General features: G+C 40.6%; 1 protein-coding gene across 3 annotated transcripts in view; it reads right to left on the reverse strand.

Annotated features, from left to right (window-relative positions):
* Window positions 1-25,209, reverse strand: part of ARNT2 (aryl hydrocarbon receptor nuclear translocator 2) — a 97,273-nt gene that overhangs the window by 32,038 nt on the left and 40,026 nt on the right. For all 3 annotated transcript variants that reach the window (XM_033070346.1, XM_033070343.1, XM_033070344.1), the window contains 4 exons: window positions 10,056-10,158; window positions 7,997-8,062; window positions 7,515-7,600; window positions 525-601 (listed from right to left, as the gene is read on the reverse strand). In XM_033070346.1, coding sequence (XP_032926237.1) covers window positions 525-601; window positions 7,515-7,600; window positions 7,997-8,062; window positions 10,056-10,158 — 332 coding nt within the window. The remainder of the gene's footprint in view (window positions 1-524; window positions 602-7,514; window positions 7,601-7,996; window positions 8,063-10,055; window positions 10,159-25,209) is intronic.

A 25,209-nucleotide genomic window follows, 5' to 3' on the forward strand; every position in this document is an offset into this window, starting at 1 on the left:
TCACATCTCATCTGAATGCATAACACAATACACACTGAGAATAAAGCTATGATTTCTCAAGTGCCTCTTGACTGCTTTATCTTTACCATTTTCAGAGTAACTCCTCCAATCACAGTTTCTCAAGCAGTTGATCAGTCAGAGACTGAATGACTGGAAAAATGGCAGTGAGTGTATCACTGGCTGTGGGGGTCACTTTAACCCAGCACCTGCAGCACCTGCAGCACCTGCACTGCCACATTTCTCACTGCCTTCAGTACCCCAGCCCTGCACACCCTAAAAAATGGCAGCTCTGTGCACACTCATCTTCAGGAGCATCTCTGCTGTTGTCACTGCATTCAGTACACATATCCACCAAAATCACAGCTCAATTTTGCTCTGCTGACAGGTTCCAGACAAGTCACTGCCCAGACATCAAGGTACTTTATAAACTGTTAAAAGCTACACTCTAGTAGCAAAACAGTATGCAAATCTTTTACAACCACACCAGAACAACGACAGTTTGTATATGGAAAGACTGGTATTACCTGAAGCCTTCCTATTGCCACAAGGCAGTATTTACTACCTTGTCCCACATCAGCATCTTCTTCTGGTATAGTCATTCCTGGAGGAAATGATAACAAATACTGTTATAATTAGGAAATTAGGATGAACAAGGATGCTGCTGTCCTGGCTCTGTACTTTTCTAGATGCTCTAAATCTTACAAAATAACATCCTTTTCTTTTCCAAGATTCAGTCATTTCTGGGTTCAGATCAGATGATTCTTCTCAGTTGTGCTCAATCCTATGTACCTCACATGTATACACAGCACCCATAACAGCAATTTTGGCTGCTGAAGACAAAGCAGATACTAAAATTCCATTACACACCAAGATGGACAGTCACATTTCCATGAGTGCTGCTCTACCAGCATGTTATGGCACCATAGGGTCACTTAATCAGGTCAGTGAAGGCACACTATGTTGTTTTCTTTGTGAATAATATTTTATAATGAGCCTTAAAAATAAGGCACAGCCTAGATTAATCACTAATTCTGTGCACATATTTACCAGCTGGTTTTACTTTTTTTATAATGGACTAAACCTGCATTTTTACGTTGAAAGACTGAAAAAAATGTGGATGCTTTGCTAACACTGCTCGCTCCAGTTGTGTAACAGGAGTAACTACTATAAACACAGGAACAATTTCAAAACATACATGTGTACTATTTTCCATCCCAGTGTTTCACAAATAGGAACATTCAGATTAGCACTGTTTACTTGCTTGCTGGCTAAGCCTTGAGTTAAGGCTCTTTCCCAACTCCATACTGAGATATCATGTTCGTATAAAACACTTCACAAAACATCTTCCAGGACTGACACCACTGACCTATTTTAAGTGATCTGTAAACTCTTTCACAAGGATTTTAAGAAATTCAGTCATAACAGGCAGTGAATCATTTAAGGGGCACTTAAAAGCATTAATGAAATCAATTGCAAAGCAGTTACCATTTCTGAAACAACAGCCACTTTATTTTTTGAATTTATAATCCCCAATGTAAGTCAATCTTTGAACAGTCCAGAGGATGACAGGACATCACTTTCTTAATTGACACCTCTGAAAAATGACTAAAAATGCTGCTGAATGGAGTAATCTCTAAAGATGCTATTTTGTATCAAAACAGTTCAATCTTATCTGACAATCAGTTTCCAAACAGCACTTTACAGGTATTTTTTGGTCTTCACTGAACTAGACAATAAAGTAAAATACACCAAGTATGAAAGAAAACTCCCCCCATGTTTTCATATAATATATTGAAACTTGTTCTGCAATAATTTCACAACATTTATTGCAGCCCCCTACTGATAACTAGAATTTTATCAAAGGCTCTCAGGAGTTTTACAAAGGAGGTGCATTATTGTCTCATCTAACAAGTGCTGTTTTAAAGACATAACTCTAAGCATTCTAGCTGGATACCCTTAACCAAAAGAACCCTTTCAAATGGAGTTTTCCATTTGAGAAGGACACATTTAAATTATATTCCCTTGACTTCAAAAGCTTTTCCAATCATTTCCGTAGTGGTACAGAGTATTGCAAAGAACAGCAAAGATACAGTTGGACAGCTTCCACTTTGAATAATCTTTGTTTCTCTGCAGCTTTCAACAATGCTTTCCTTTTTAGGAATTTGGTTCATGCTTGCTACTGCTCAAATAAAATCAAAGTAACATAAACAACCTCCAAAATTAAACCTAGCTAAGAAACATTATTTCTGATGTCACTCTGTTTACAAAGGGTGGCAAATTAATCAATACATGGCATAGTGGATTGTTAACCCCTTCCCAAAGTGCTAAGGGAAAAATATGACAAAAAAGATTTCCTGCTTCTCTGCAATGTAGGGGGCTATTACTGGCAGCATTCTATAGAGAGAAATTATTTTCTTTATTCTTCAGCTGTTATTTCCAAAGATTCAACTCTGGGTGTCTTTATATGGGAGGGTGCATTTGTAGATGAGATTTACTTTTGCTTTAGCACATTTCCTATTGAACACACTCCACTATGGACAGGTCAATATAGATGTGCACTGCACTTTCTACCAGTTTGTCCAGCTCTTAACACAATGTAATATTGCTCCTTAACATCACCAAGTACCATCACTATCTCTAAAAAAAGTTGCAAGAGCTTGAAGGAAATCAGCCATGAAACTGATCTTTAGGGGGTATCAACAAAATAAACACACTTCAGTTATTCACATTCTTTATGTGCAACCCTGGGAGAGGTTTTATTTCTCAACACCAAATATACACCCCTCTCAAATAATAAATACAGTGCTGAGCTTGCCTGAGTTCATATCAACAATTGGCACAGCTAAGCTGCAACTGAGCATCACAAATAGAATGCTGTGCCGTCAGAGGTTATATTTAATTTCCACGTGTCCTTTATACCAGCAAACAGTTTCCCACAGTGCAGCAGCATGTGTTAGTGTGGACATAAGGAACTTCTTAGTTTTCCCAATGAGCTTCCAGTTGGCTCTAACAACAGAAAAGCTTCATTTTCTGCTTTCTTTCTCTACCCTTCTGCCCCACATTTTCTGTGAGACAGAACAGCATTAGTGGATTGATGGCTTTATTCCACTACACTAAAAAAGAAATAATTTATAATTCTTTAGAAAGGTGGAATTTAAGTGTCCAGTGGTCACTAGCAATCCCCTGATAATGCCTGTCTCCATTAGAACCATTTCTGATGGTTACTTGCCAGGGAAGGAACACACTGTGTGACTTTATCTCTCATACAAAACAATGGAAAAAGGCTTTCACAAAAAAGGTTGTGGATAGCATACTAAGGTTAAAAATCTTGTGAAAAATCCCAATAAAAACTAAATTAACCACTCTTTAAAAAAAAATAAATAAAGCCTTAAAAATGACAGCACTGCAAGGAATATTCAAGCAACTATTTTGTTTTGTATTGGAAGAGGGAGTACTTTGCACAAACGTCCAGATTCTGGCCAAAACTTTAAAATAACCTAACAGCTTTGGCATGCTGTGGTTAAGATGTTACCGTAAGTCTGACTTGGAAGACTAAAATGTTTCTTTTCTAACTAAAGAGGAAAAAAGATTTCAACATTATCTGAATTCAACATTATTCTGTATCTTTTTATTTGAAGTTTTTGAAACATGTATCTATATCTTTTCTTCACTCTGTGATTTCTGCAGATCCTGGTTTTGATTTACTGAAAACTACCAACATCCTGGCAGACTATCTTCTCTTTTCACCAAACCTTATGGCATGAAAAAAAAGCAAAACAAACCTATTAGGAAAATATCATATGGACCAAGAAGACTCATTTCCTTCCAGGAATGAGATATTCAGAGGAGAAAAAAACAGAAGAAAGGCAAATCTTGCTTAAGCTGAAAATGAGAAGAAAGCCGAGGAGAAGGTCAGCACTTCTCAGTTTTATGACTGGCTATGAACTTGAAGCACTGACTAGGCTGAGAATCACAAGCTCCATCTGTGCTGCTTCACTGGGAACAAAGGCTGGGTTTGCTGCTCAGCCAGCTTCAAACAAGGGGTCCTTTTACCTCATGCAAAATAACCCAACACCACACTCTCATTATTTAACCAAACACACAACATGACTGGCTGGACCATCCATCTGAAATATCTGACTTCTTTTTCCTTTGACTTCCACACCAAATTTACACCCTGATGACCTGAGGCCAGCATTTAACCCATGGGGACAGAAGTGTGTATCTGTCATATGCCTGGTTTTGCACTTGATCTTAATTTTACCTTTCTTTTTCGGCACAATGGAGGGAAATGAACAGAGAATTAGCACACAGGCTGAATGGAGGGTGAGCCATGGTGCTGCCTCTGTGCTCTCTCCCCGTTCTCAGTGAAGAAGGAGTTGCCAGTACACGAGCCTTGCTGCTCCACACAAGTGAGAAAAAACACAAAGGTAGGTTGGATGTGCCAAAATGCTTTCATGTTGAACACAGACCTGGGCCACAACACACCCCAGTCCTAAAAAAATCCACCAGCTGTCTGTAGCTTATTCATTTTTACCTGCTTGAGGTACCCAGACCACTTCAGATTTGCACAGACTCCTCCCTGCAGCAGCACTGTCAAATAGTCTATCACACCAATCACGAACACAAAACAGTGCTCTTGATGCTTCTGTATCAACACTGATTGTTTTAGTCAGTGTGGGAATTAAAAAAACTGAACACTGGCCACAGACAATGCAATTCAACCCAGAAAGAGAAAACACCAAGTGCTAAACAAATGAGACAAAGGACAGATTAAGGGCATTTGATAATATTGGTTCTTTTGTTTATTAAAGTACTCTTTGTATTGTATATTAGCTATATAATGCACATGCCACACTGCATGCTTTGAAAGAAAAGGATCTGGAGTTTATACCAGTGTCCACCTGGCAACTGAAAAAATAAATGAGAATTATCTTTTTGATCACTGAATTTTTAAACAGCTACGATTTAGCACAAGCCCATTTATTCCCAAGAATCCAGAGACCATGCAGGGCTTGCTGATTTGAACAAAGTAATTTTATTACAGGGTAGAGAAGCCTTGGCAAATTCCATTACTGCTGTAGTTATCTCATTTGCTTTGCAGCTTATGGTTGGGTTACCACTGGAAATGAGAACAAATGCAGTGATGTTGTCACTTATTTACTCAAACATACAGGGGAACAATTCAGCCCATGGATATTCCCATTCAACTTTGAAAGTCAATGGATACATGACAATCACCAACACAAAGTGGGGAAGACTGGGAGGGCAAATAAACACTCATGGAAAAGGCCCTGGTTCAGTTTTGTGTGCCCTGAAAAAGGCACTCAGACATGACTAATAGGAGTAACAATTTGGATGGTAACATAAAAGACCAATGGAATTCCACTTAAGACTGTCAAAATCAAAAACATCACTTAGGATTGTGCTATAGTTTGGAGGGATTAACATTGTGGAGGAGCACTGGGATATCATAAGGGAGCACCATGTGATTTTGAGGAGTGGAGTAATAGAAATGGGATGAAATCCAGCATTACTAAATGGATAAGCATGCACTTGGGGAACAGTAACAGTCATAAGCTAAAGCAACAGAAATAGGATGGAATTTGATATTACTAATTGAAACATCACAAAATTCAAAGCAAGATTTGCAGCTGACAAGTGAGAAAAAGGCAACCTGGAAGACATATAAATTTATATCAGATGTCTTAGGGTGCCTGCAGGATGCACCACACAAAAGAGAAGGATGCTGCATCCTACACTGCCAGGCAAGGCAGGAAATATTGTTTGTGTTACCCATCACTACAACCTCATCTGAAATAAGAATGCATAGGGCCAGTGACCTACATTTTGAGAAGTGAAGTGAAAACATGAACAATGCAGAGAAAAGTCACAAGGGTAAAAAGAATGCACTCTGAGAATGGAAAGCAGAAGTGAGCTGAATAGTCTTTGCAAGGTTGACAGGACAGAACCTCCTTCTAGAAACACAGAACACTGGAGAGACACAGAGACAAAAGGCAGGAAAACTCCCATTTGCCCTTCAGTGAAATAAAAACATCCCATAAAGTAATGAGGACTGAAAATTAAAGAGGTTATTAGGCCTGGGAAAGAGGCAAGGTTTTGGAAGAGCTGAGATGGGGAAAGGATCTCACTAATACCAAGTGGGATTTGCAATGTGATTGATACCTGGCCACCGGGCACTCAAAGACACAGAAGATCATTTTAACCCCATGCTGCTGTCCTGCAGAACTGGTGGCTGAAGAGCACACACTGCCAACACCAGGACCTGGTGCTGACAAGAGTTCATGCATCTGTAGCTCTGCATCAGCAACACACACCCCTGAAGAGTCAGATCTCTTTAAACATCCCAAAATTCTCATTTAAGCTAAACAAAATCTTATTTGACCTACACCTTCTTGAGGAGACACCCCGTATATCAAGGTCAAATTCAATTACATTTAGAATTACCAACAGAAAAGTAAATCCTCTTGTAGAAGAAAACAAAACTGAAAAAACCATCAATTTTCAGAGCACTTTACAGACACTGTGCTCTCAACACGTTTGAGACAGCAGCAAAATTTAAACATCTTGACTCCTATTAAATCCTATTAGCAACACTAGGGGCAGTTTGCTTTTGAAACTGCATTTCAGCAGAAAACCAACAAGAAGTTCACATCTGCATGCTGCTGTCTGCACACCACTGCACACATTTGGTACAAACCACCTCTCAGGACTCATAATCCCTGGATCAATGTGATTTATGGCGTGGTGTACAACCACAAAAGGGCAGGACAGCTCCTGGTTTGATTCATGCTAGTAGGCGCTGTCACATCGCAAACAACCTCTTCAACTCCTGCAAATGCCAAGGTCAAGTAACCTCGCTCATAATGAGGTCTGGATGAGCTCTACTGTCTCCTCTTAGAATTTTTCAGAGGTAAATATTCCCATATGAAATACTGAGTTCCAGCAGGTAAATGTTTTTCTCCGTAGATCGAAGCGGAATGCCAAGACCTGATTCCCAGAAAAACAGTCTCAAAACAGAATTTATCACAAATACTGAACATTCTCAAGTAACACCATTATTGAGAACAACCTTGTGTCTAAAGTGACATTACACATTTTCATACATAGCTGCTTGCAATTCAGTGCTTAAGTATAAAGGCATTAATTGGTGTTTTCTAGAGCTGCACAATCCTTTGTGTCCCCCTTCTTAAAAAGAGACCATTTTTTGTTGGTTTATAGGTTGAAAACTTCTGGCCCCAGTTTCTGGAATCCTGTATTACTGGCAATTCCTACAGGTTCTCTGTGACAATGAAATTGAGAAGGGTGTCACATGGAAAAATGGGGATGGCCTGAGTAACAACAGCTGATTTCTTATCAAAAGCTTTTCAAGGTGAGCTTTAATTGGTTACCCCACTAAAATTCTCCCTGTTTTTCTAGCAGCAAGGAAACCTGAGCCAGGTTTTCAGCTGTCCCAAGGTTTGTGCACACCACCTTCCACAAGGGATACAAACCTGCTGGTGGCCAAGCCTTAATGTAGCCAGTGCAGTGGACAACAGCATATTGTGCTTCACCTTCTTTCACTGGGCCCAGGCCATTCCTGAATGAACAAGAAACACAAAAACATCACACTGATCTATGTGCACAATAGCTTTATGCTCTCAAACTATGACTAATGATTTACCAGTATTTGTAAGTTATGTTTGAAGCACCCAAGAATCAACCTAGGGTTCTGTACACTGCCAGCTCTGTTATGCTGCTATTCAAGCTGCACCTGTTTTCTGTAATATTTCTTTGAGAAAAATATTGAAGATTGATTCAGAGATGGAGCTGGTGTAAGACATAGAATCTGAGTGACACATGCAAAGAGATTTTGTTTGCAAAGGATCCAGTGTGTGCAGGAGCAGGGAACACTCCTGGAGTGGGCACTAACCCGGAGGCAAATGACAGGGCTTAGGGCAACTACAGCTGCTTTGGGTAAAATAAGTCATAGTACCTGTATCTTTTTCTCATGGTGGTTATTCTGTTCAGAGGTAAGTGATCCAGAGGAGCATTTCCACACCTAAAAGTAAATTAATATTTTAAAAGACTCAGAAATGAATATAAATACATATGATGAAAATGCATTTTGAGATCTTTATTACCATAAGTAGACAATAGCAGATTCTTATTCCTAGCAAAAAGTTGCATATTCATGTTTACTAAGAACATGCTGCTTCCACAGGCTGAGTTTTTTAGATATGCTATAAAAATCTTCTTTATTTTAGAAAAATAAAAGAGACTAGAAAAAGATTCCCTTCCACACTCCCCCAGTATAAAGACTATTTGAAATTGATATCCCAAGGGTGGCTAAAGAATAGACACACTTCAAAATGCCACAAGAGGGGAGAAAACTGGAGAAAAATATGTCAGGCCCCCAAATATTCACATAAACCAATCTCAGTGCTCCTGCAGATTCCCTGGACAGAAAAATTCCACTGCCACACACCAGCTACATCTGTAGACATTAAGATAACGTTTGCAAGATCAAACAATTTACACTTTCAAGTAACTTTGTTTAACACTTGTTCATGTGTATTTTGTGGCATTTCTAAGTATGCCTAACTGTATAATTTCAACAGTCCATCTGAAGCTGAGTAAATAGTTTGAAGGGTAAAAGCAGTTCATTTTCCATGGAAAAATAATAACAACAACGAAAGAAGCAACCACAAGGAAAATTCACATTATCTGAGGCCCAATTTTCCCAGAAGGTTTTCTTTTTATTCCTTTAAATTTTTTTCTTATCAGTCACTGCCAAGGAGAAGAAGTGAACAACTAAAGTAAGATTTAGAAATACAAAAACAGTGGGGTTACTGGCATGTGTAACATCACTCTCATGCACTGGAATTTATAGAATAAGAGTGCTAGGAAAAAACTGCAATCTGAACTGTTTTGAAAGCTGGGGAACAACTGCAAACAGGACTCTAGGCCTGGTTTTGCCCAAAGAAGTCCTAAAATGATGTGCATCTTGGGAGGAAGAAAAAGCAGTCAGTGCTGCTGTTGTCAGTGCTGCTCTGCTGCAACCCAGGGTTGTATTTCTTCCCTCCCTGTTAAGGGCAGAAAAGGTTTGTTCTACAGCTCTGAAGTCTGACCATGCAGGTATAAAGTCTATAAACACCTTACAAAGGCACTCAAGAGACATACACTCAGCATCCTCACTGGACTGGAAAAAATCCACCATATTACCAGAGTACAGGTATCTGTACTTTAATATGTCAAATACTGTGCTTTGTGTGTTTCATGCTATAATGAATTTTGCAGTGCTGTTATCAGCATTTATACTGGACATAGCCTACAGATGGAATTATGTACTTTCCCCTCCTAACCACAGACAAAAATTTATTGCAATTGCAACAGACATTTTAGCCTGTTAGCACTAACACAAGAGAAGTGCTCACAAGCCCCCCAAAAAAGCACTGGCCAGACAAATCTCTTTAAAGAAGCCCAAACAGTGCAGGAAAAGTTGGAAAATTGCAAATCAAAAACCCTCTAACAATTACTCATTTATCTAGCATCAGCCAGCTGACATCTGGTTAATTCATAACAGGTTTAGGTTAATTCCTCCATAGCTGGCAGGTTTGCAACTAAATTCTTGTTTATCTTCAAGATTCTTTTAATATTCTTGGTTTGCTGAAAAAATACACAGAGCTGGGCGTTCATTACACTTGCGAAAGCTTTGTTCCCTAAGTATCGATTTGAGTCACTTCCCTAGAAAATATAATGGTTAAAATTCCAGGGGTGAAGCTGTCATGAAGCTCTCTGGAAAAAGGAACCTACATCCCACATTGATAGTAATAGCTCCAACTGAAATGAGTGCTGTTTTGTCATTAACTGTTCGAGGAAGACTAGTTCCAGTTTCACTCCAGTTCCTAAAACAAGGATTCTAGAAATACGTCATGGGAGTGTGTCATTACAGCTCCAGTTTGTAATCAAGGCCAAATTAGTGCAACAAAATGTTTGAAGTCTAAGCTGGGGCAGGACTGGAACCATTATGGGAACTCAGGGTAAATGCATACCTCATCCTGCAAATGAAAGAGCGCCTGGATCCCATGCACATTCTCATGGAGGACTGCTGGCCTTCTTTCTTTACTGTCCCCGTCTTCAAGTCCAGGATTCGTCCTAGAAATGCCAGAGAGAGCAACTAATGTTCAGAACATAAATTTAATTCCATTTACTAGAAACTAAGATAACAAGAAATTCATGAGCTGAATGCCATTAGCCCAGTTAGGGGAAAAAATACCAACAAAAAATAAATCTTGATCCTGGTCTCACAGGGGACAGTCAGTTATGTGCTGGTTTAACTAACAATTTCAGCAAAGCTGACTCTGAGTCAGGAGTGATGGCTCTTTTCTTGGCTGGCCCAAGACCAACTTCCAGGGCAGAGTCAAATGCCTGGAGGCAAACAAGGCAATGACAGCAGGCATAGCCTTTGACTTGATCTGCTTGCTCCACTCTTTACCAGAACTGTGGATAAAGGAATATTTATCAGTCCCCTGACAGTTGCTCCTCCTCTTTCCCTGTGCTTGTGCCTATCCAGAGCACTCTCACCACAGCACCACCTCAGTCAGAGCTGTCAGGTGAGATGCACAAAAGACCAAACTTTTCTCCTTGATGATGAGATACAGGATTTGTCACAACAGCCCCTGTGCTAGGACCCTTTTAAAGTTGCTAAAAACCTGACAGGTCAAGAGCATTCCTAAAGTTTATTTTCAGACAGATCAGTGAGATGATCTGATTCACCACACAGCAACACAAGCTTGTGCAAGGTCCTGGGCTTGACCCTGCTCCCTACAACCCTCAGAATCACACACACAGGCACAGCTTGGAACAGGCATGACAGCCACCAAGCCAGCTCAGAGAGGACAGGACAGAGGGAATGCATGCAAAGGTAGGAAAGGGGTAACAGATTAATTTTTTCATTTAAAACAGAAGACTAATTAGTACAGACAGGTTCAGATCAGCATGTTGGGTATCATCCAGAATCCTTCTGCTTATCACCAAAGAACTAACAGAATGGATTTTCACATCTACAGCTCAAATGCTAAGAGATGACTTACAAAAGCTAGCACAGACTAGAAATGAATCACTGGAACACATCCACAATGCTCAAGGGTTGGAGGCAGCCACAAAAGTGACAGTGGGCCAGAGAAATGCAGTGGAATAGCTGCCAGGCAATTAAATGACAGCCACCAGTGCTGACAACACATGGCCATGAGCAAACCCACATGTTTAAGGTGGGTATCGTTCAGTAACTGAAATGATACAAACCTAAGTCTTCAGTGTGGTATAAACAGCCAGGTTTACAGCAATATAAGGCACCTATTCTGTCTGTACTGAAGAAAACATGCAGAACACATTCAAAGTTTCCTTCACCAGACTGACCTAAAAGTCTCTGTCCAAAAATTAAGTTCTGAAACAAGCCTACTGCCAAACACTAAGTTTACAATTACTCTACTTCTAAATATTTACTTCCACCCATGAATGAGAATGAAATCATAACTTAATAGTTTTAAGATAAGGAACTAGGCAGCAGCATTTTAGCTTTAAGGTATACTCCAGATAACTCCTTCTGGAGGAAAGCCACTCCTGGCAACAGAAGGTCAGACCTCATTTGGTGTTATCTCAGATGGTTAAGAAGTCTGCAAGCCTGGGGAACAGCTCCTAAAGGTGCTTCAATTTAAACCACTGGGTTATATATTAAATCATACCCGGGCTATGATTTAGGTGTGAGTTGGGAAGAAATCACACCACATTTCCCAATTCAGCTGTGCTAACCCCACGATGCAGGATGGATCTGAAATTTTAACACACTTTTCTGACTCATTTTCTATAGCCCAAGTCACAGTCTATTTCCCCATCTCCCCAAATAATCAGACAATTTAGAGAAATAAAATACCATCAGGCAGGAGGCAAACTTGTTCACAAAGGAAGGTATTATACAATAAAGCACATAAAGACAGAATATATGTGCAGGATCCAATGGCTGTCTGTGCCAACAGGCCAGTCACATCCAACCACTAAAACCAATTCTCTTAGGGCAAAATAACTTTGTCATACACACAAAAAAAAGAAAAGTTGTTTTCTGTGCACTTTCTTTTTTCATTCCAATACAAATTCTTGAAGAGACACCAATATTAATCAAAAAGCACTGACTGTGAATGTAACTCAAACAGCTAATAGGAATTTCTCTGTTTTTATCATCCAAGAGCATCTATGACAAAAAATAAAGGACATTTCACAATTACGTGGCCACTAAGTCTAAAATTGCTGACACATGTTCCTTTGGCTTGTCTGGAACCCCCAATAACAAAAGTCACAGTTTTTAAATTTAGCTTTTTGTTTGGCAATGTCTTTGAAATATGTACCAGATAACAAATAGAGTTCTAAATTTTGTCCTGACTTACAAAATCACTGCAGGGGGTATGTGAGTCAGAGAAATGTTTGCTGTACTGATACTTTGACAAAGCCCTCTCAGCAGCTTGTTTCAATAGTTCAGCATTCATATGTCAACCTTGTAGAGCTCTAACAATATATTACAGATTTTGAAACAGAACAAGGAGTTTATGTCTCATCTGTTATTAGACTCTTGTGATCAAATTATATTAAAAAAAGAAGAATTATAGATTAATCAAAGTTAAATACTGATGTATAGAATTATAATTAATTATAGATTGACAAATCTAGAAATCAAGCAAACTGGCATAAAGTGCACCTTAGTCACATTGGCAGCTCAGTTCAAGGAGGTGGCATATCCTCATGATAGCTCTGTCACAGAATCATAAAGAATTCCTATCTCTGTTTGTTCCAGCATCCTCAGTGATTAATGCTCACTTAGGTTTCTCCATGGGGCAAACACAAAGCACATCTGATGTTAAACCTGGAAATCATAATCTTATTACTAAGAAATATTCCAGCATGCTCTGACAACTTCTGTTAACTGAACAGTGCATGTGTGTATTTTTTTTAATTCTCCTTCTAGTTTCTTCTAGTTTCTAGAAGAGCCATTTAACAGCCCAGTGCCAGCACCAGCTGCATCCCTCACGAGCCGCCCCATAAACTGTTAATTGCATGTAGCTCATTTTTGTGTTCAACTTTTCCCCCCTCCAGCTCCAGACACAACCCTGGGATGTAGCAAGTGCAGGAGCACTGCTGTGACTGACACTGCTGTCTTATTGCCCTTCAGCAGCTGCACAACTCAGAGGAAAGCAGAGTTTTCTCTGCTGAGAAGGAGAAAGCAAACAAAAGAGCACAACGCTGATTAAAATGGGCACATAAATCTGTCTGGCTGGTCTGGGTGTAATTGATAATTTGGTGAAATGTCCCCACTGCAGTCCCCATCCAGAAGGCAGTATTGCTTCAACCTGTAATAAAGCAGTTGTTCTCTGAGCAGGAAAGCACTGTGTGATCCAGGAGCCTGATGTCAGCTGCTGTGACAGGAAAGGGCTGGCACACAGAGGTGAGGACAACGGGCAAGTTCATTATTTGGGAAGAACTAGAGAAGCCACATAAAGCTCTTAGCAGTAAAGAGATAACAGATTCAAGTACTGGAGACACATGCCAGAAACATTTCTGCAGGGTTTTTTCAAAGATGCTCTAAAAACATCCTCAGGATGATCAAGGGGGCAAATGTTCATGCTGGCACTGATGTGCCCCTTGTGTGTGCAAACAGCGACTGGATCATGCACAAACCTTCCCCTTCTGGATCTCCAGTTGCTACTGAGAAAGTTCAAACTTGTGCTCTGTGCTTGCAATGTTTTGAGATGAACCGAAGCCAAGGACTGGCCTGGGCCTACTGGAATTCATGGGGTTTCAAATCTGGGAATTTGGCTCAAATCCACTTTCACACAATAGCACCAGCCTGTTTGAAAATTCTCCTCCATGTTTATGCACTGCATGCTAAGGTTTATAGCCAGGTAATCAAACACAGTCTGCCCTTTTTACTTTTTCCAGCTTTTTGGGGGGAGTTTTGGTGGTTTGGTTGTTTTTGGTTTTTTGGAGTTTTTTTGGGGGTGTTTTGGCATGCAAAACTCCGTATAGTTCAACACCTAATTCTATCACAAATGCTTTCTCTGCTGGATTGTCAGTTCCTAAGAGTGCTGCAGTCTGTAACAGAGAGAAGAGCTGTTACATAAGGACATTCTTCTACAAAAATTTCAGTGCAAATTGAAATGGTTTGGTCTAAAACAACCATACAGTGCCCAAATCCAGTCTGCAGCAAGGAATAACCCAGTTCATAGATCTTAGAAGAAATTTGGTTTGGCCTCATGTGCACAAAAATATTATTGGCAAAGTACAATTTTCCATTTCCCTCTAACTCATCAGCAGATGGACTCCTGTCTCACACAGAATCATGGATCTGACAGGGAAACAGTCTGAATTAATATATGGACTCTCACCATGACCTCAATACCTTAAGCAACCCTGCAAGCTTCACCTTTTAGATGATAATGTCTTGTCTTACACAGACAAAGTTAGATATTTCATAATTATTCTCAGCCACCGACTGTCCACATATTTCTTTCCAGGCAAAATAAAATAAAGGATAAACTGAGTTTGGTTTGGACAAGATAACAAAAGATGACTTTGTGCTCATCAAAAATACTCCACAGGCTGCTCAAGGAAGACAAACAGAACACAGGAATACTGCACCCAAAAATCCTTATGAAAACTAAAACCATCTTTATCTTGCTACAAATCCGGAAAAAGCAAGACCAGGATGGAGGAAAACAAGAGGAAACAATTAAAAATAAAAACAAAGTGATGGTCAAGGTACTGCTGCTGCTGAACACAGCTCCAAATGTAAGCTCACCCTCAAACTGAAGGGTCAGAGAACAAAGGGTTTCTGTGGTGACGTTCTGTATTAGTGCATTAAGTCTTTAGAAATGAGCAGAAAAGTTCAGCTCAAACATCTTAGAGTGTTCTACAGTTTGTGGAGAATCAATATCCAGGGCACTGTTTGGGATAAACAATCAAGTTCAATAAAACAAGGTGAAACTCTTGAAACTGCCATGTATCAGTCTGCACACATGCACTGACTACAGCTGAGCATTCAGCTTTACACTGAGGTGCTCAGCTGATAGTTCCTCTTCAAAACAACAGATGCACTACAAATGCATAAACAAAATGTCTCTAGTAAGACTAAATAGCCTAAATTTGATCAATTTATATTAAATTACTCTTGATAAGCTTATGCCAGAGCAATTATTCTGCATTAATTCAACAATTAAACCAAAATAAAAAAACTTTCAAATGTGCACCTCACAACTGTAAGAGATATGATTTTATCTCGTGTTTAGTGCAGCTCAGCAAGTGCTTTAAGCTCTATTAAGTGTAATAAATTACATCCACACTGTGAATTCCAATATTAAAAAAAAAAAATACAGAACACATTAAGAATCACAGTTGCCTTGTAAACACAGTATTTGAAGACTCTCCTTCCAGGAACTAACATTTACATAAACCAGAAGTTCGCAGAATACAAACAGAACAATATACAGATTAAAAAAAAAACCCCAAAAAATGGAAAGTCTTTTTTTAGCATTATGGGATTTATTATTTATACAAAGGCAAGGCTCATAAAAGCGAAGACTTTACCTACCACACACATACCAATATCAGAGTACACATCAAACAAGAAATCCTAATAAAACTGTACTGACAAAAAGTGCATCCCTCTGCCCCTCATTGAAAGCAAACACATGGCAATAGGAACAGCATCAATACTCAAAACACAGGTGAACTTAAGACCATCCCAACTTAAAATCACAAACTAAGGGCAGAACCACAGGACTGGCATCAGTTACCCAGTGCTGATTGTTACAGCCTGCTTCTCTTGCTCACACCAAGGTTATAGGGCAGCTCCCAAGAAAATACCCACTAAAACTCCTGTTTACTGTAACATTGCTCCTCCACATCTGTCAAAGAGTGAATGGTCTGCTCTCCAGACTGTCTCCCCTGTGGTGCAGGAGCCCCTGGTTCTGCCTGGAAGGTGTCTGGTAGCACAGTCATCCCTCACTGGTACCACAGCCTTCATGGACCAGAACCACCACCTCCATCCCTGGCTTACAGGAAACTGAGGACATGGCAGGAGTGACAAAAATGGACATGTTCCTAACATGTGGGGATGGTTTATGCAATCTAAATCCTCCATGATAATAAAATCGTGATCCTTTCAGAGGTTTCAAGGGCCAAGAAGCACTGCAGGTGCAAATAAGGTCTCTCCATGTATACTTCCCACTCTTGCTTGCCAGCTGGCCTGGCTCAGAGGATGGGATTGCACAATGCCAGCCTGCTGTACAGCAGCACAACTCTTACACCTCTCCTCTGCCTTACAGGGGTTTGTGCCTGGCAAATTCTGCACAAGAATGAAGCCAAGGGGACACTGGTATACAAACATCCCTAGAGAATACAGTAGAACTGTAAAATCAGTCAGCTCACACAGCCTGGAACATCATCAGGGACCACACAGGACTTCCCAGCTGTAATCATGCTGCACAAACCTACCAAGAAACTCGTGGGATGGCAGGGATAAAATTAAGTTGCTCTTGCTCTTTGGCTCTTTCTCCAAAGCTGGCACTGCCTTCCATCCAGAAGTTATGAAACTGCTTTAGATCTCCCAGACTGGGGCTTCCCTGGCTTCACATGCTTGTTTTATCCTGCAGCAGGAGGCAGTCCCACAGCCCTACCCCACTGCCCACACCACTACATGGCAATACACTGATAAATAAATGTACTGACATACAAAATAAATAACTGGCTTGGAGCAGGTATTTGCTGTTAGCAGACATCACAGCAACTTCCAGAGGACTTCTACCCCTTTACTGTTATTTTGAAGGTGAGGACACTGAACCCAAAGAATGATTTCTGCTGCCTGCAGTCAGTCAGCAGTGGAGGTGCAGCTAGGAACAGGGTCCAAGATCACAGGACTAACAAGAGTTCCCAACATGCTGCAGCTGTAGATAAAATACTCAATAATTGAGTGATTCTTAGTAAGTCCATATAAATCTCATGACACTTATATGGTTAACAGGGCACAATCAAATTAAATTTATGCTTCCAAGAGAAGACTACAGGCTGAGTGAGTGTCCTATTGACATGCAGTGGTAGCCTCTGGATGTATCAGTGTAAAACCTGAAACAATTAGCCCAAAGGCCACGAAGATGCTCAGAGGGCAGGAGCACCTTTGCTACAGAGACAGGCTGGGGGAGCTGGATTGCTCAGCCTGCAGAAGAAGCTCTAGGGTGACCTCAGAGCCCCTTCCAGTACCTCAAGGGAGCCTCCAAGACACATGGAGAGAGATTTTTTACAAAGCATGGAGTAAAAGGACAAGGACAAATGGCCTTAAGCTGAAGAAGGGCAGGTTTAGATCAGACATGAGGAAGAATTTCTTCACTCTGAGGGTGGTGAGGCCCTGGTACAGGTTTTCCAGAGAAGCTGTGGATGCCCCTTCCCTGGAAGTATTCAAGGCCAGGTTGGATGGAGCTCTTGGTCTAGTGGAACATGTTCTTGACCATGGCATGGGGGAAGCATGGACAGAGATGATCTTTAAGGTCCTTTTCAAGCAAAACTATTCCATGGTTATAAATATAAACCATCAAAGCTCACTCTCACTAGCCTAGTTTCTCAGGGGGATTACTTGAACCTCTCAAAATATGTTAAGGTTTACATCATCTAATTGCAAAAGGCGTTGTGTAAGCATTAGAGTCAAGTTATGACATTCCTACAATAGAATGAAGAGTTGATCCAATCAACAGCAAAGTTAAAAAAATAAAAAAAGAAGTAATGCAATTGAAATGCACCTATTTTTAAGTATCTGTCTGTTCCCTACTTACCAACTGGAGACACTGACCCACAAGGGGGAAACTGAAAAGCTTTCTCACCCCCTCTTATTTTTCAATAAGAAACCCCTCATGTTACAGAGTTGTTTGCTTAATACAACTTGTTATTATAAAAGCTCATGAGGCCAAAAGGCGCCTGCTGTGCCTGCCTTGATGTTTGACTAACCAGTCTGCATCATGTCATTCTACACAGTGTTGGGCAAATATGCATCATTTTAATTAAATTTAAAAGAAAACTATGTGGGTTTTTCAGTCTTGCTATTCAGTTAATTTTCAGGGACTATCTGAAGGGATAGTGTTACAGATCACATGCAAGTCTCTCTGCTGATGGACCTGGAAAAACTGGACTTGAAACTGGAGCAAATAATTCAAAGCATATGTCGAAAGTTAAATTATAACACAAAAAATCCTCAAAAAATCAACCCATAAAACACTTTAACTAAACTTATTTTGAAGTCTCAACAATGGTTACTGAAAGTGTGGGGCACATGCAGAATTATTGAAACCCATACAGATGTGTAAGCTCTTTGTAGACATAAATAGCACAGCATCTATCTGTGATCTCTGCAGTGCTTTCATTCCCAAAACAAGGACCTATGACAAAGTTCATGGCTCCATGATTTGGGCAGTTGGAGTAGCCTGTCTGTCACAAGTACCAGATGTACCTGAAAAGAAAGATTGAGCTGGAGAAAACTATCACAGTAACACCTGCCAGTGATCCAAGGTACAAACAGCTCCTCAAAAGACAGCTGAACTTTCTAGAAAAAAAGATGGAAACCCCAAAAACTCCAAAGCACCATCAGCAGATACTCCCAGGACAGAACAGCTATCCAAAATAAGACTGAATTACGTAGTTTATTCTTTTACCATTCACAGCTGCATAATAAATCAATACATAAAGGTTATAAGTAGTTTCTAACCTATTTGTTTCACTTGGATGCTCAGCAAGAAGCTTTACTGAAAAGCCCTTTTGCCAAAAAAGCTTCAGCTCCTGGCATTCTATATTATTTGTACTTCATTATCAAACTCAAGTAACTGGGATTTATGCTTTGTTAGTAAATACTAGTATTGTCTGGTTCTGAAATCTGGCTGTGGTGACACACCATGGAATAGTTCATTAGAGGAAATAATGACCACAACATGACCTTGTAAGATACTTTGCTGTGGACAGAATTAAATTTAAACACATGAGAAGAGAGGGAGGAGAAAAAGGCTCAAAGATGCTGCCTGGTTGTTTTTACAGGCTACTTCTTTAGTTCAATTAAAATAAAGTGTGTGGGGCAAAACATTCCATTACAGGTTTTAATACTCTTTTTGAAGAGTCAAGACACTTAAAAATCACATGCAAAAGTCTCCACACTATGAAAATAGAAATAAGAATATTTGATGACATAAGTTCACATCCCAGAGACTGCAATAAACCAGATCAAACTAAAGAACTCTTCCCATGGGCCATGCTCCCATTTTGGGACTGAGCTGCAGCTCCCTGCAGGGTACCAGAGAGGATCAGTGGGAGCCATGGTCTCAGCAAGCTGGTGGAAGGCCAGGGAAGGATCACAGACCAAGAAGTGCAGTCCTTGCTGCCACAGAGCTGAGCCTCAGCTAAGGATGGAGAGATGACAGCAGCAGGGATAAATCAATTATGGGTGGAACACTGCTACACACAGCACCCTTCCTCCCCACGCCTCCCTAGGCTGCTACTACAACTCACCACCAATAATAAAATATTTTAGAGCCTTGTATTGAGTTCACTGAGACAACACAACATTCAAAGTTCCTGTTTCACAAGGCAGAAGTTAAGGCTGCATTCTCCCAGCATCTGTTGCCATCAAAGTACTGAAACACCTGAGAAGGTTCCAAGTTTGCCAGGGCCAAAACCCTCCAGGCACACTTGGACTGTTTTACTGCCAATGTGTTAACCAAGGAAGTTGTTCAGGCCTTTGTAAAACACCACTATTTTTGAAAGGGGGAAAACCCCACTAACTCCATATATCTCATGGTGTTTAACAAAACAGAGGAGGTTGAACAAACATTGAACATTAAAGAAGTACCCACCACCCTTGAAACCCAGCAAGGGAAAGTGATCCAGTCCAACATCTGTAATAACAGACCCTAGAATGGAGCAGTTTCCAAGTGGGAAACTCAAAGCGAAGACTGGATAGAAACAGCAACCACAAAACCCACTTGCATGTGCATGTCCAAACACCTGGAAATTCACCCTAAAAGCATTCCCTAATGCTAATCAGGTGTAGTAAGTTTGTCTCAGGAGTACTAGGCAAAAACTGTTTCCTTGTTTTGGTAAAAGCATGTACTGACCTCTTTAAACCACCATTATAATTACCAAAGTAATTTTTAAAAAATGCAATTTACTATCACTGCTTTTCCTTCCAATACTATCCACCCAAATGGAATGTGTCAGCAGCAGGGAGACCACTGGGTCACTGTGTTTGTGTAGGAGTTGCTTTTGAACTCCTTTATACATAGTTGGCTTCTCCCAACATTTGGGATTTTTCCCCTCAAGAAACAGTTCTAGAGACCAAAGGAAAACAAAATTCTCTCGGAATGTTTGAGAGATTAAATGTACCATACATTTAAAATATGATCATTTAAAAATATCAATTTTTTGAGAGCAGACTGTGTTTTTTCTTGTTTCTGTGTTACTATCTAGTGTGTCAAAGGGCAGGAATGGCACTCTAGGATGCCCTACAGTCACAGGTTCCTTGTTTCCTGCACTAATTCATTTACTTGCAAACAGAATAGGGATGGAAGAAGCAGGACATTCATTTCCTCCATCCCACATGCAAAAATCCTGCGGGCTAAACAGACTAAAGCTGAAAATCCACAAATTCTTATGCTTGGCACTGCCCAAGTTCTAAGGCCATCTCTGGCTGGCACTGCGACCTTCCTGCTATGAGAACAAGCAGTCCACAAAAATGAGGGCAGGTCTTTTACTCTGGAACAACAGCACAGCAATGGGCTGGTGTGGATGGAAAGTCTCACATCTGAAACGTCCTCTTCACTCTCCACAATGCCAGTGGGACCACGTAACTCCACTGAAAAACAGGTATCACATGATGGTTTGGTAGTTGTCAACAACAAGGCAAATCTCTTTCCAGATTTCACACTTAAAAGACAAAAAGATGCCTTGCCAAAATAGTTTTTTCTACAGAAAAAACAGACTGGAATCTGAAATATGTCATTCACATCAATCACTCATATATATTCTATACATGGTAGTGTGTTTCAAGTATTTTTCCTTCTTTTTCAAAGCAACCATAGTGTGAAAGTATCTATTTTCAGAAATCTCTCTGTTACCTTCCATTGCAGGTACAATAATCCTGACACAGCTGTCTCCAGCATCCAAGCCTCCAAGGAATAAAGTGGGGGCTGTGTGGGTATGTGTGGGTGGGTGGAAAATCCCATAAAAAATTGAGTCAAGTCTTGGACAGTTTTGCAGAGACATAAAAGAATGCAGGACATGGAAACTTTCTCTCCTCCCCATCCCACCAGCTTTGCTGTGTGTTGTTTACTGGGTGCCTGCTTGTCTTCACTCTACAGATTGTGATGCTTTGTGGACATTCAGTGAAAAGCTCTGTTTTATCCTGGGATAAAAAGCATAAGTAGCTATTAACTCTCTATAAACAAAATATTATACAACTCATTCCCTACCTGCCCAGAGGCAACAGTCTTACTAGGTCAGTCATCCTCTGCTAAGATGTTAAAATCAAAAATGCTGGGATCTGGTTTTAATTCTCTGTTCTTTGACTTCCTAATCTGCTGGGCTGGGCACGTTTCAGAGACAGATGGTTCTTCAGGGTTCATGTACTTAAAAGAGCTCACAGACAGAAGTAAAAAAAAAAAAATAATAAAGAAATCAAGTGCTGTCAGTTGAAACAGCCCTTCACACACAGAGTATCTTTCTGATGCATAAACCTCTGACAAATGTGCTCTTCAGAACCAAAGGCTACAGACAAAGTCCCAAAGGAGCTCTACGACAGCTTCTTGTTTAGTAAACTGTCTCAGCAAAAAGACAGACCTTCTGACAAGGTATTTCTGGTACAGAATTTCTGGCACAAATACCCGTAATAAAATTTTACCCTTTTTTAATAAATAAGCTGATCAAATTTTTAAGTGGATGTGGAGAAACTAATGCAGTGGTTTGCCAATAGAGTGCAGAACTCAACCCATACACTGTTTTGATAATATATTACTTTTCCATTAGACATGAGTTTCACTATTACTGATGATGACGTCTAAGGCAGAACAGGATTTTGTTTGCCAGGACTGTTTCTTGTCATGCCTCAACTCAGTCTTTGAATTTCTTTGGAGAATTTTATATGTGAAGCCAGCTAGGAGTCTCATCCAGCTCTTCTCTGTATCAGCTGGAGTTCTAAATAATTCATGGAAAGTCAGAGTTCAAAACACATTTGCATTCACTTGGTTGGTTGTCAGTTTGAGAATCACCCCTTTCCTTCTAAGAAAGATCATGCAGAAATCAGAGCTGGAAAACAGACATGGCAGCATAAGGCAGCTCACAGTACAAAAAATCCTGTGCTGATTTTCAGGAAGATTATGTGTTGAGGAAAAAAGTTATCCCTAATCTTGTCCTTCACATGGTTATTTATCATCTGTTCAGTGATGTAGGATGTCTTACTCTGCTCCTCGACTGGTGAGCCCCTGGTCTCTGGCACTTCCCTCTTTCCAGTTGAACACGAGTTTTCTCATTTTTACAAATTGACTCTATCTACGACATCTGGATTTTGTGGTTGTGTCTACAAACTGCTTGGCAACAAGGGTTTGCAGCTGGGCAGAAAACTGCCTAAGCTAAAATCATCACTGCAAGACAACATGCTATTAGAAGGTTCTGTGAGACAGGTTCCCCAGTCCAAATCTGTGCTTGTATAACATGGAATGATGCTTCCATAATATACATAAGCCACAGAAAATTGTCACACAATGCTCTTTTCTTCTCAAGGGACACCTATCAGCTCAACTTTTGCTGTGGTCAGTCACCATTTCCACCATAAAGTTCCACTTTGTTGCATTTAGAAAATATGGCAATAAAAGATCATGCCAAGACTAAACTTGGCATACAAGTTCTGTCCAGAAGTAACCTCAACTAAACTTTGTCAGCTAGCAAGTGAAGTGATTTAGTCATTTTAAAATCACTTGAAAATGAAAGCTGTAGAGGTTCTGTTTCTCATCATTTTCTTGCAGTCACTGCTCTGCACTTTCAGCATCCCTTAACTGTTCAGCTGGAACAGTTTGCAAGGAACCTGACTGTCCTGAGGAGCCTTTGTGTCACGGGTGGGATGAGATACCCTGCTCCCTGCCTCACCTAAGCAGAGAGGGTGAGGCTGAAGGGAGATGGTATAGCTGATTTCGATGTGCTGTGCTGCCTGCAGCCCAGGATTGAAGGTAATAAACCTGGGTGTTTCCCATTTGCACCACTGGAGCTGCTGGGTGCAGGAACAGGGATCTTACAGCCCTGACAAGCACATCTCAGACACATCATGGAACCACTGGGACTATTTCCAGGCAACCACACAGAGGTGTCTGTATTCCTCACTCTATTCTCTCATGAACTACTTATGGAGAATTAGATTTGTAGAAATCAGTCTTGCAAAGTGCTCTGCAACAGGAGTAGTTTTTTATCTTAACAGGACAGTCTACTACAATACTTGTTCAGTCATTTTTTTGAAAGCTAATGTAGCAGAGGAATTCTTCTAAAGTGTTTTTTCTCTGCACTTAAATCTAAGTTCTGTCTGTTCCCTGTGCCATTAGAGATTTGCTGTCTGCAACTGAGTCTCTCACTTGCACTGGAACTGAGCCTGCACCTGAACCCAACATCCACCAAGCTCCACCAGTGCCCCCTAAGCTCAAAGAGGTCTTTGCCAATGGGTCCTCCTGAGGGATCTGATCTTCATCCATATTTAAAGTGATTCATTTTGACATCTGCAGATTTTCAAGAACAAAGAGGGAAAATGAATTATCACTCTGAATATCTGCCCCATTCTGATTAATCATGCACATGACGCACATAAAGACTTCTTGGGAGCTCAATTTCTTGCCATCATCACGGCTCAGCTGCTCTTTTCTAGATCATTTCTAACTGTTCATACACTTCACAGTTCAGCTTTCCTGTTGCTACAATGTGTTAGCAATTAATGCACAACAAACAAGCAGACAATTGTTCCATTTCCAGGGAATAAAATCTCCAAGGACACAAAATAGAAACTATCCATCCTTCCCCATATCCTAAGATTTCAAGGAAGAGCAAGCAATTAACTCCCCAAACACAACACATGGCTGAGGCCATGGTTAACAGGCACTTCAATCTGACATACATTTTACAGCTCCTTTAGTCCTTTCTCCTTCTAACTATTAACTTCCTGCTTCTCCTTGGTGTTAGCACTCAGAAGAGTCTGAGAAACCCCATGACAAGGTGGGCCAAAGAGCTGCCTCTACAAAACCAATGGGTTTTAGCTTAGTTTAGCTTTCAGCAGGTCAACCCCTTGATGTGACTCATATGTAGTACCACAGAAATGCCAAAGGAGGAGAGGGTGAAATGAGGTGAGGATTGCATAAGCTGTGTGACTGCCAAAGAAATAAATGCTCATGTGAGCACAGCCCCAGTCCCAGCCTTACTCCTGGGGGCAGAAATGTGAGCGGGAGCCTGCTTCCTCCACTGGCTTGCTCTCTGTCCCTCCCCATTGCAGTGGCAGCCTCCCAAGTTCTCAGGGTCTGGAGCATCTCTGGGTAGCAGGACTGCAAAGAGGGGCTGGGAAACTCCCAGCAATACTGCACTAATGATCAGCACCCGTACAAGACAACTACAACCAAAGGACACTGCTCGGATCTGCTGCAGGGCAAGTGAAGTTTCTCCTTGGTTAAAATGCTGTCACTGCTTTCCAGCTCAAGGGCTGAAGGGGGAGGTTATAGCACTGAGAAAACAGACCCTGAGAAAATGAGGAAGAGAGCAAAATTAAAAATCAAAACATACTGTTACACTTTCACTTGAAAATCTTTCCTGAGCAGATCCTGTGCTCAACAGCCAGATGCCACTAAAAGATGAGGAGGTTCCTAATGCTGAAGTGAACTTCACTTTGAGCAGAAAATGTTTCAGATGCAGCTGCCCAGCTTATGGTTTCCATCACTTTCAAGCCCTACACTGCACTTTGTTCTGCATGAAACATGCCTTTGGAAAGCCAAGGAAAACTTGGTTTAATAAACACCAAATTAGAGGAAATGCATTTGCCTCCTTGACATCTTTTAAAATGTCATGAAGACACGCAATATTTCAGGTCACTGCAAGATTTCATTCAGTACTTGT

The sequence above is a fragment of the Catharus ustulatus genome, chromosome 12, assembly GCF_009819885.2.
Source record: "Catharus ustulatus isolate bCatUst1 chromosome 12, bCatUst1.pri.v2, whole genome shotgun sequence".
Classification (NCBI taxonomy): Eukaryota; Metazoa; Chordata; class Aves; order Passeriformes; family Turdidae; genus Catharus; species Catharus ustulatus.